The sequence below is a fragment of the Crocodylus porosus genome, unplaced genomic scaffold (genome assembly GCF_001723895.1).
Source record: "Crocodylus porosus isolate Cpor-Errol unplaced genomic scaffold, CroPor_comp1, whole genome shotgun sequence".
NCBI classification, from domain to species: Eukaryota; Metazoa; Chordata; order Crocodylia; family Crocodylidae; genus Crocodylus; species Crocodylus porosus.
This window is the reverse complement of record NW_017728947.1, coordinates 1,888,120-1,899,487: the sequence shown is the minus strand read 5'-3', so window position 1 is coordinate 1,899,487 and position 11,368 is coordinate 1,888,120. Positions and strand designations below refer to the sequence as shown.

The 11,368-nt window shown below is 59.2% G+C and overlaps 4 protein-coding genes across 15 annotated transcripts in view; 1 reads left to right on the top strand and 3 right to left on the bottom strand.

The window, feature by feature from the left end:
- TRPM4 (transient receptor potential cation channel subfamily M member 4) overlaps positions 1 to 3,247 on the bottom strand; it is an 18,512-nt gene extending 15,265 nt beyond the window's left edge. Inside the window, exons 1-5 of one of the 2 annotated variants that reach the window (XM_019551059.1) lie at positions 3,052 to 3,247; positions 2,475 to 2,542; positions 1,971 to 2,148; positions 1,656 to 1,836; positions 74 to 240 (exon numbers count right to left, since the gene is read on the bottom strand). In XM_019551059.1, the coding sequence (XP_019406604.1) occupies positions 74 to 240; positions 1,656 to 1,836; positions 1,971 to 2,148; positions 2,475 to 2,542; positions 3,052 to 3,078 (621 nt within the window). In that variant the 5' untranslated portion in view covers positions 3,079 to 3,247. The remainder of the gene's footprint in view (positions 1 to 73; positions 241 to 1,655; positions 1,837 to 1,970; positions 2,149 to 2,474; positions 2,543 to 3,051) is intronic. The other variant, XM_019551058.1, reaches the window with a different exon arrangement.
- LOC109320799 (AP-2 complex subunit alpha-2) overlaps positions 1 to 11,368 on the bottom strand; it is a 621,923-nt gene that overhangs the window by 423,980 nt on the left and 186,575 nt on the right. The gene's annotated exons all lie outside the window — the stretch shown is intronic.
- On the top strand, positions 4,806 to 7,797 carry HRC (histidine rich calcium binding protein). Of its 2 annotated transcripts, none has more exons than XM_019551092.1 (6): positions 4,806 to 5,801; positions 6,397 to 6,476; positions 6,978 to 7,046; positions 7,391 to 7,442; positions 7,554 to 7,590; positions 7,742 to 7,797. In XM_019551092.1, the coding sequence occupies exons 1-6, from the start codon at positions 4,961 to 4,963 to the stop codon at positions 7,776 to 7,778; spliced, it is 1,116 nt and encodes a 371-aa protein (XP_019406637.1). In that variant the 5' UTR covers positions 4,806 to 4,960; the 3' UTR covers positions 7,779 to 7,797. The 2 variants fall into 2 exon arrangements, with proteins under 2 accessions (XP_019406637.1, XP_019406638.1); XM_019551093.1 differs by having other exon boundaries at positions 4,807 to 5,793; positions 6,404 to 6,476.
- The window catches only part of PPFIA3 (PTPRF interacting protein alpha 3), a 22,762-nt gene continuing 21,444 nt past the window's right edge, over positions 10,051 to 11,368 (bottom strand). For all 6 annotated transcript variants that reach the window (XM_019551051.1, XM_019551054.1, XM_019551053.1 and 3 more), the window contains 2 exons: positions 11,261 to 11,333; positions 10,051 to 10,909 (listed from right to left, as the gene is read on the bottom strand). In XM_019551051.1, the coding sequence (XP_019406596.1) occupies positions 11,275 to 11,333 (59 nt within the window). In that variant the 3' untranslated portion in view covers positions 10,051 to 10,909; positions 11,261 to 11,274. The remainder of the gene's footprint in view (positions 10,910 to 11,260; positions 11,334 to 11,368) is intronic.

Genomic DNA, 11,368 nt, shown 5'->3' with positions numbered 1-11,368 from the left:
GTACCCCCCTGCCCCCTTCCCCAGCCCTCTTTGCCCCAAGACCTCCATGCCCTCTGCTCATCCCCACACACACCTTGGGGTTGATCAGCTGGTCCTGATTGGCAACCATGCCCCAGGGGGCGATGCCCATGGCCACAACACGGGCACTGGGGCTGGTGCTGGCTGTGGCATGATCCCGCACAGCCTCCCCCACATAGCGTCCAATCCCAGCCTGAAGCCCCCCGGTCATGATCCAGGCACCTGTTGGGGGAGAGGGGGCTTATACATGCCCAGAGCCCCTCCCCCTAAGCATGGACATGCTCACATCATGAGCCATGCTACATGACACTCCCAAGAACCCCCTCCCCACCAAGCCTGGACAGGGCTCCCTGCTGCTGGGTCGCACCTAGATATAGGATGTATGGGCAGGGCCCTGACCCTTCTTGTGGGGGGAGGGGGAAACAGGTGCATACTAACAACAGTGACTGAGGCCAGGAGCAGTGCAGTGCTGGTCCAGAGCCATGGTTGTGTATGCAGGTGCACAGTGAGTGTATAAGGAACATGCATTGAGCATGTGAGAGTCAGCCGATGAGCAGGCACTGAGTGTACATGGACTGTGCAATGCGTGTGCACAGCACACACAAAGGGCTTGCAATGGATGTGCAGGGAGCATGCACAGCATGTGCAACAGGCGCGCAGTGAGTTTTCAGTGAGCATGCAATGGGTGTGTAGTGAGTGTGCGGGGAGTGTGCAATGGGCATGCAGTTAGTGTGCAAACAGCATTCACAGCATGTGTAACGGGTATGCCACAAGTGTGCATTGAATGTGTAATGAGTATGTAGTAAAAGTGCACAGCATGTGCAAGGGATGTGCAGTGAGCATACAAAGAGCATGCAGTGAGCATGCACTGTACACGCAGCGAGTGTGCAGTGAGCATGCAGCAAGTGTGCACAACACATGCAGTGGGAGTGCAATGAGTGTGTAAAGAGTGTTCATGGCACATACAAAGGGCATGCAGTCGGCATGCAACAAGCATGCCGTAAGCATGCACCAAATGTGGAGCAAGCCTGAAATGGATGTGGACCACGTGTACCTCCTAAGTACAATGAGGGCAAACCAGGAACACCCTGAGTGTGCAACAAGCACAGGACAAGTGTGCACTGCACGTGCTAGGCCCTCTACAAGCTTAAAGGAGATGGCATGAGCATGGCTGTGCACCAAGGAACTCTGTGCACTCTGGAGGGAGTGACAAAGTATGTGTACGTGTGTCTGAGCCAGCCACTAAGTATAAGAGTGTACACAATCATGCACAGGGAGGGCTCCACATGCACACCCTGGCAGACCTCTGGCTGCATCATGGTGCACATCACTGTGCATGGCAAGACATACACACATGCACATACTCTTGCACAAGGACACCCCTTTCCCCCAGAGGCATGTAGATCCTAACATGGGTGCATGTATGATGGAGCCCCAGTGCATGCACATATGAGAGAGGCTCTTCCCTGTGAGCGTGTGCAAGTCTCGCATATGCAAAGGACAGGTGTATGCTGGTATTTGCATACACTTGTGTGTGCACTAGAGCACCGGGCATCTGTGCATCCTTATGTATCACCCCCCCAACTCCCCCCCACCCCCAAATGTCCCAGCTCTAGGGAAGGAAGGGGAACACCCACCTGTGCTCTGTGCTGCCTTGACCAACCCCTTGCGCAGCATGTCCTTCAGCCGGGCCCGGATGGCAACGTCACCATCACCCCCGACCACTGACACCACCAGGTTGGGAGGGGGTATCTTCCAGCAGCAGGTCACCAAGCTGTAGGCGGCTGCGGGGTCCGTGGAGTCTGACACGCGGATGAACTAGGAGGGTGGTGGTGGGGAGGAAGGACAGATCTAGGGGTCCTCCTCGCTCCTGCCCCCCAGCCCTATGGTACTGCTCACTCCTGCCCCACAGCCCTGCCACTGCCCCTCACTCCCACCTTGCAGCCACTCACCTTGCTGGGCTTGCCCCGGGTGCCCACGAACTCCACCTCCCCATAGGCGTCAGTGGGCTGTTCTGTGGTGTGTTGAGCTGAGTCCCATTTGCTGACAATGGAGGCGCCGAAGGCATCTTCCACAGCCACCGAGACATGCTTGTCCCTGGGGTTCCCACACTGGCACATGGAGGGGGCTCTGGGAGGCAGGCAGGGGTCACAGAGGTCACAGGGGCAGTAGGGGCTGCAGGGTGAGAGCCCCCATTGGTGCCCCTGCCCACCCACAGCCAGGAGGAGGTGCAGAGGGGGAAACTGCTGGGCACTGGGAGGCTCCTGGGGGCACCAGTGATGACAGCCCCTAAAATGAGGACCTGGGATTGGCATCACCCCGCTGGGGAAGGGATGAGGCCAAGGGAGCAGAGCTCAGGGGGCTCCATTCCTTCTGTGGGGGGTGTTGGCAGAGAGGGGGCAGCCCCATGACGGGGGCTTGGGGTGGGTGGGGAGGAAGGGCTTGATCCATCATACCCCGGGGCTGGAGGTGCCTCCACGAATGATGTGCAGGTTTTCTTCTTGAAGAGTTTGGGGATCCAGGCCTGGAGGAGGGTGGGGGAGTAGAAACAGAGGGTGGTGAGGGGTCAGAACAGAAGTACCCCCCCCAGTCCTGCTCAGCTTCTCCAACCCAGACAGAAGCTATCAGGCCCCCTCCGGAGACAACCCTCCAGGCTCCCAGCCCCACCTACTCCAGAGACACCCCTCCAGCTCTGCCCCAGCCCCCAACCCAGAGAGAACCCATCAGATCTCCCAAGCTCCAGACACAGCCCCTTACCCCAGAGACAACCTCTCAAATCCTCCAGATCCACCGCTCTAGAGAACCCCCAGCTCTATCCCAGCCCCCACAACCCAGAGAGAATCCCTCAGGCCCCCCAGCGCCCCCCCCATCCCTAGGCCCTGCCCCAGCCCCTTCCAATCCAGAAGAAACTCCTCAAGACCCCTCAAAAGTCCCTCTCACTCCAGAAACACCCTCACAGCCCTTCCCCCCCACTCACCCCAGGCCCTAGCAGGGGCGGGGGGAGAGGATGCATGTCGGGGGGAGCTTCTGTACCTGGTCCTGCCTCTTGATGCTGGTCATGGTGCCAGGCAGCCCCCTCACTCTCCCCGGCTGGGGCTGTGGAGCCACGTGTGCAAGGGCTGGGGCCCAGCTGGCGGCACCCACGGGCCCAGAGGCAGGAGGCAGCTGTCAGGGGCCCCGCCTGGGAACTGGCCCCACCCTGGCGGAACCGGCCCAGCAGGATCTGGGGACCTCACCCAGAGCCCTAGGGTGCAGCCTGAGTCAGGGCTGAGGCCTGAGCTCATCCCTGGTGGGGGGGCAGAGATTGTGTGCGGTAAGGGGGAGGAGAGCTCCCCCTGCCCAGGGCCAGGGGCTGGTTGGCAGGGGGGGGGCTAGGGTTGCCCTGCCAAGGAAAACAATCTGCTCCACCTTGAACAGTCCTTCCCTGCACCCTTTGCTTATCACCTGGGACAGGGAGGTGGCATGGGGCGGGCCTGACATGGGGGTGGGGTCTGGCATAGGGGGATATGGCATGGAGAAGGGCGTGGGATAGGAGTGCCTAGCTTAGGGGATGGGGATGGGGGGGCGCTAGCACCGTGGGGGCAGGGCCCACCATAGGGGGCGTGGCCTAGTGCAAGGGTCAGGGATAGAGCATGAGGGAGAGGCCAGGGCATGGGGGGAGTGGGGTGCCTGTCCTGGTGGAGGGAGCAGTCCTCCCAACTCTCAGGGTCCCTAAGTTCAAGCCTCCCCTCTCAGAAGGGTGCTGGTGGGGGAGGGCAAAGCCCTGATCTGAAGGGGCTCCCTTTTTCCAGCCTTCCCCAGGGAACTCCTGGCTGTTGTACAGAGCTCAAATCCACAGTGACCCCCTCCATCCCCAGCAGACACTGCCCGTAAGTCCATGCATTTCTGCCAGGCCCTTTCAGTGTGTTGTGGGGGAGTGGGTAGGGTGTGGTGTGTGCATTGCCATGTATGCTGGCTTTGAACATGCCACTTTGGCCAACACCTGGGCAGAACCCAGGAATCTTGGTTCACAGCCCCCATCCCAACCCCAGTACAGTCCTAGCCCCTCCCCGCCCACACACACTCTATTCCCAGATGCAGGACAGAATCCCAAAAGACCCTGATCCACTCTCAGAGCCAGGGTAGACCAGGTGTCCAGGCTCCCAGCCCTACCCTCTGCTCCTACCCACCACATCCCATTCTCTTCCCAGAGCTGGGAAGGAACCCAGGCGTCTGGGGGCCATGCCCAGGGCACTTTGTGCCTAGCTGTGTCAGCCCCCTGCTGGGGATTCTTGCATAGCCACACTGGAAAATGTGACAGAGTCCTTGGTGGACCCTTGTCCCTGATCCCTTTGCCCTGGGAGTGCCCAGCAGCCCTTGGCCTGGCTCCCGGGCGGGGTGGCGGGGAGGAGGGGAAAGGTGCTATATTTAGCTCTGATCCCAGGATCTGGTTACCAGCTGCAGCCTTTTCCCCTTGGGTCAGATCAGCACATTCTTGCTCAAAAGCCGGGTTCCCTCCAAGGCAGGAGGGACTTAGGGGCTGGGACAAGCTGTATGCCAGGGAACAACCCCCTCCCCAACAAAGATCAGAGAGCTGTGCCTACAACCCAGGTGTCCTGGTCCCAAGCTATTTCTTTCTTAACACACCAGACCTTGCTCCCCACCCAGAGCTGGGAGGGAACCCAGGCATCTGGGCAGGTGCTGTGTCCCTCTGCCAGCCTCCCCTCCCTACGCAGGGTGACACAGCTGCTGCTGGGGGGAGGGGGGAGCTAATTTTAGCCAGGCCAGGGGGCATCAGCTTGTATAAGGCCATGACAGGGCAGCGGGGGCTGGGCCGGCAGCCATTGGCTGGGGCCGTAGGGTTACGTAGGGCACCTGGGCTCGTCGCTCAGAGCCATCCAGGGCTGGGGCCTGCACGGATCCCAGCTGCACCCGTCCCCCTTCAGCACTGTCTGCCTGAGCCATGGCCCCCCTCTCTGCCTGGCACCTGGGCCTGCTGCTGGCCCTCCTGTGCTCCCTGCAGCCCCTCGGGGTGCATGGAGACACTGGGCCCCATCCCCATGATGACATAGAGCACCCACATCACCATGGTGATTACAGCCATCAGGATGCAGAACACCCTCAGCCTAACAGGGAACATGGGCACCACAGCCATCACCATGATGACCGAGAGCACCAGCACAGCCATCACTACAGCGATGAGGGGCATCCCTACAGCCATGATGAAGAACATCATCACCACAATGATGAGGAACACCATCACGATGGCCATCACTATGATGACGATGAACACCGCCACCATGGCCATCACCATAATGATGATGATGACAGTGAGGGGGAGCACCATCATCACTACAAGGAGCATCATCATCACAGTGACAAAGAGCATCTGCATGGTAACAGGCACCACCACCAACATGATGCTGAGGAGGAGGAGGAGGATGATGATGATGACGACAATGATACTCACCATCACCATGCTGATGACCATGGCAATGAGGATGAGCCCAGTCACCACCACCATCACCACCACAAGGACAAGGATAATGATGATGATGATGAGGCTGAGGACAAGGACACCCCTCACCACCATGGTCATGATGACAAGTCTACTGAGGAGGATGATGATGAGTCTGAGGAAGAGGAAGATGAGGAGGAAGAGGAAGAGGGTGTGAGGAAACACCACAGGGATGAGGAAGAGGATGAGTCTGATGAGTCAGAGGAAGAGGAGGAAGAGGAAGGACATGGCAAGGAAGGGCACCGGGTCAGAGAGCATCGCAAGGAGGAGAAAGAGGAGGAGGAAGGTCGGAAGACCGACAGTGCTGGGGGGAGCAGAGCAGGTCCAAATGGGGAGAAAGGGGCATATGTGGTAGGGATGTGGGCACTGAGGTAGTGTAGGGCAGGGTGGGAGCACAGGCCAGGGGAGGTGGGCTGGGGGTAGTGGGGGCAGGGTGAGGGCATTTGAACTGCAGGGTGTAGGGACTATGCTTCACACCATGGGGCAGTATGGGTGTCCTGGCTGCCTATGGGACACTTGGAGGAACCCAGTAGGGTGCCTATGGGCTGGGGGTGAGCATTGACTGGAGGGAGGTTGAACCTGGCCAAGGGTAGGAGCCCCAGTCAACATCCAAGGGTCGAAGTGAGAGGTGGGTGGATGCTGTCCTCATGGAAGGGGACAGGTAAAAGGTTGGCACACAGCTGGGACAGAACCCAGGCATCCTGGCTCCCAGAACAGCTCTGCTCAAAGCCACCAGACCTCCTTGTCCCCAAACCCTTACCCTTGGTTACCCAGGTAGCCAGCAGCCCTTCCCTTTCTCCCAAACCATCAGAACCCTTCCCCATATTAGGAGCTGGGAGAGAACCCAGGTGTCCTGGCAGTAGCTGTGCCTCTTGTTGCAGAGGAGGGGGAGGAGGAGAAGGAGGAGGAGGAGGAGGAGTACCAGCCAGGCTCCGTGTGCCAGTACTGTGAGTTCTGCAAGGTGAGCAGGACTCCCTGTGCCCCCTACGCTACACCCCCAGACCCTGCTCAGCTCCTCACACCCCAGCCTGTGCCCCCAGGTCTCAACCTATACTCCCAGACCCTACTCTGCCCTCTGCAGTCCCTGGTCTGTGCCTCTCAGACCCCTAATCTGCCCCAGCCATATCCCCTGACCCTTGCTCCCCCCTAGACTTCAGCCTGTGTTCCCAGACCCCCGTTCTCCTCCCCCCACCACTTACCCTGAAGAACACCCTCCCCCAACCCTCCAAAGGTTCCCTGAGGGAAGTGGACATGCTGCACCCCAATCTTTGCCTGGGGGCCCAGCATCTCTGCCCTCCTCCCTCCCCTCTCCCAGATGCTGAGGGAATAGAGTCCTGGACCCATCTGGAGACCCCAACCCTTGAGGCAGAGGCTGTCTGCCCAGTCCCCTTAGCCCCCACCCTGGTCCAGGGTTGGGGACAGTGAGCCTGGCATTAACACACCCCCTGGTGGTTCCTCACAGCACTGCGGGGAGTGTGACAAGTGCCCCTGCTCAGAAGGCGACGCCAGCCCCCACTGCGAGGCCTGTCAGGTATGTGCTGCGAACTTCCCCCAACAGTGCCCTAGTGCTGCAAGCTTCTCCCTGACAGTGCTCTCTCTCAGCAGCGCCTGGATCCCCCTCAACAGAGCCTTGGCGCTGTGAGCTTCCTCCTGGCAGTGCCCCACACTGTGAGGTTCCTCCTGACCATGCCTTCATGTTGCAAGCTTCCCCTGGCAGTGTCCCAACCCTGCTAGCTCCTCTGGATGACAGCCTGGGTGCTGCAAACTTCCCCAAAGCAGTGCCAGGACTTGGGACCTTTCCCCTAGTGCTGAGAACTTCCTCCCAACAGTGCCTTCACCATAACTGACCTGCCTATCTCCTTGTCTCCCATGCAGCACTGCCACTTCTGCTACATGTGCCCAGTCTGTGAGACTGCCTGCCAGCCAGGTGAGCCCCTGACTCCCAACCCGATAGCTGCCCCCAGCCCTGCACCTGGCTGGGATGGGGAAGGGGGGCCCTACTAGGGTCTGACCCCCATCCTATTCTTGTGTTTTGCAGGGAGCATAGTGGACGAGATGTCTGGGGCCTTGTTTCAGTGAGTGACCTCCCATCCCCTTGCAGTGCCCCCTGGTGATCCTGGAAAGGGGCAGATCCTGGAAGGGGGTGGATAGAAGGAGGCAGGGGGTTAGAGGGCTGGGGATGGGGCAGTAAGGAGTTTAACTCTTTCCTCTCCCCCCCACCCCCAGAATGATCGCCACCATCTTTGAACGACAGGAACAGTGAGGGAGCTGTGATGCAGGGGGAAAAGTGGGGGAAGGCCCTAGGTGACCTCTGACCTTTAGGATCCAAGGTGCCCACTCAGCTGGATGGGCCTCTTCCTCATCTGGGTGTGTGTAAGGGGGTATCAGTCTGACCCCTGTCTAGACTGAGATGCGACATGGGGGGGTGTGTCCCTGTACCCCTGACTTTGTACCCACTGCTGACCCAACCCCCTCAAGCCCTCCATTGGGCTCCATCTCAGCATGGAGGGGCACAACTGCTGCAGTGACAAGGACCCCCAGTTGATGGAAGTGACCTGGGACCCTCCCCTTCAATCCCCAGGCCCTGGTACACCCGCTTCAGATCCCCACCAGGCTGGGGCCCTCCATGCCCAATTTTGCCCCCCAACCAGTCCAAGTGCCCAGGCCCCTGGTGTGAACTCAACCCCCCCAACTTTGCATTTTGTATGGTTAATCCCTGTTTCCCTCAATAAAAGCTGTGACACCCCCAGACCTGCGTGTCCTGCAGTCAAAGGGGGCACAGGGAAAAGATCTCCAGGGGCTGAAATGCAGCCACTTCTGGTGCAGGGTACATTGGAGAGTGGCAATATAGAGACCCCCTTCAGCCAGCAGAGATGCAGCCAGGTCTGGAGTGGCGCACATCAGGGGCTATTTGTGGAGTGATCCCTCCTCCAGTACTGAGATGCAGCTACCTCTTGGGTGGAACGTACTAGGTGCTGGTTATTTGGAGACCACTCACCTGACATGCAGATACAGCCACAGCTGGGGTGGGGCACACAGGGAAGTTGGGCTGGAAGGAACTTCAAAAGGTCACAGCTAATCCAGGCCCATACAACAGCATCCCTGACTAAACTATCCCAGCCAAGTATCTGTCCACCCTGCTCCATCCCTTCCAAGGATGGAGATCTCAGCTTCTCGAGGCAGTCTGTCCCAATGTTTGACCATCCTCAGAGCCATCAAATTCCTCCTCATCTTCAACCTGAATCCCCCCTGCTGCAGCTCAAGGCCATTGCTCCTAGTCCTGTCCTGTTCCCTGCGGGTGTAGAGAAAAGCTCATCTCTATCCTTTCTGTCATTGACCTTTAGGTATTTGAAGACTGTGATAAAATCCCCTTCAGCCTTCTCTTCCCCTGACTAAATAACCTGTTCTTTCAGCCTTCCCCATCAGCCAGCCCCCACCCCGATCATGTTTGCTGCAGTGGACTCTTTCCAGTCTGCCCATGTCCTTCTTGAAGTGGAAGACCCAGAGCTGGACGCTGTGCTCTAGGGGAGGCCTCCCCATTGCTGCTGGCAACACAAGGCCCCTCAACCCCAGCAAAGAAAACCACAGAATCCAAGTTTTTTTTAAACTCTTTTTTTTCCCCCCCATTTTGCTTTTATGACACAGTTCATCACAGCCCCAACCCCTGTTCATTGGGGGTGAAGGCTCGGGTCTCCCCCATGGTCCCACCTGCCTGGTACCCCCTCCCCTCCCTCCATGTCCCCAGGCAGAGTTGTTTTTTTGGGTTTTTTTTTAACTTTTTTTTTTTTTGTAAAGTTTCCCTCCCCCAAATTTTTCCCTTCATGCAAAATCTGGCCCCCCGTGGGTGGCCCCCCAGCCCCGGGATCCCAGGCACGTGCCGGGGGGAGGGGCATGCCAGGATGCCACGGGTAGGCCATTAAACGGCAGCAAAACTCAAAGTCATCGACTCCAAATCCACAGCACAGATATGCACAGAAAATACAGGTCTTATTGTACAGCACCCAACCCAGGGGACCCTCAGGCACCCCCAAGCCCCATCCCAGAACCCATCAGGTCTCCAGGACACCCCCCCACCTCAGGACCCCTGAATCCTAGCACAGAACCCACCCCAGGACTCCCTACCAGCCACCCTGGACATTTCCCCCCCTGGACCGCCACATCCTAGCCTAGAACCCATCCCAGCTCCTGCCCACCCCACCAGCCACCCCAGAAGTTACCCTGGACAGATCCCCCCAGACCAGAAGCCACCCTGGACCAACCCAGCCTTCTAGACCCCCAGTCCCAAAGCCCTGAATTTCCCCCTAGACCCCTCCATCTCCCCACAACACCCCTGAACCCTACTCCAAAACCCCTTCTAGCCTCCAACTTCCAAACCCCAGACTTCACTCCCCCCAGTCCCAAAACCCCCCTCCAGCCCTTCCTATCCAGACCCCTAACCCATACCTGCACCACCCACCCCCCATAAACCCCAGCCCGGACCCCTGCCCAGGGCAAACACAATCAAAGGACAACAGCCCACCCCCCACCCCATATCAAGGCAGCACTGCCCCCACCCAGACCCCAAATCCCAGGCTAAGACCCTCAGCACGTGGACCTTAGGGGGAACCCCCTTGCCCAGTGCCCCCCCATTCTAGGAGCATGGGCAGGTCCCCATCCCCTGCAGCCCTTCCTTGGGGTCATCCCCCCAGACAGGGAGATGGAGAAAGGGGTCTTGTATCCCCAAAAGCTGCCCCCATAGTGGTCAATATGGATTGTGGGAGGATGGGGGGGGGGGTTGAGTCACTCTGCCCCTGTCTGGGGTAATGGGGAATGGGGATTGGCACAGCTTAGCAGAGTGTGTGTGTGGGAGAGGGGCACAGGGACATTCGGGGGGTTGCACTGTGCCCCCTGTAGCAGCAAAACACCAGCACAGGGTTGACCCTTTCTGTGCCATTGGGAGATTGGGGCGGGGGGAAGCCTGGGATGGAGGGAGGGGCCACTTCATTCACATTCTTGTGCCCCCTACTGACAAAACGAGAAAATAAATAAATCCCAGACAGACACACACACACACACGTGGGGGGCACCCCCAGCCCCTCCCCCTCTCTGAGGGGGGGGACACACGCATGCACACACATACATGTATCTGCACACACATAACTGCCCCCAACCTCTCCTCAGTGTCCATTAGGCTGGCAGGGGGTCAGCCGGGGGTGGAGGGGTCTGATGCATTCCCCCCTCCCCATACACACACACAGCAGCAGCCGCGCCTCCTCTGGGCAGGGGCGGGAGAGGCTCTCAGGGAGGGGCTCAGGCACAGGCTCCCCGCCCCCTCCGTGGCGGGGTGGGGGTCAGGCCCCCCCCTTCCTCCAGCAGTGGCTATGTCCGTCCATCCATCCATCCATGTCGAGGTGTCTGTGGGAGAACAGGGTGGGGGGTGAAGGGAATGAGGTACTTATGTCAGCCCTTGGGTGGTCCTCCTCTATCCCAGCAGCCTCCGAGGCAGGGAGCACCCTGTCCCCCAAGCTCCCAGTATCCCAGCGAGGGAAACACCATGGATCCCCTTGCAGAAGCCTCTGAGGTGGCCAGAGCCTCCCAGACCCCAGGGCAAACTGCTCCCTTCCCAGAAGCCCCTGGGGTAGGTGGCTCTTCTCTAGCTCCTAGAAGCCCCTGGAACAGACAGTATCCCCCACCTCCCAGAAGCCACCAGTGCAGGCAGGTTCCATCTCCCAGCAGTCCCTGGGGTGGGCCGCTCTCCTCACTCACCCCTCAGGCGGGCACTAGCAGGAGTAGGTTCGCACTGAGACGCTGTCCCCTCGTTGGCTGGACAAGGAGTTTCCTGGGGGAGATGGACAGGGGACAGGAAAAGTCAGA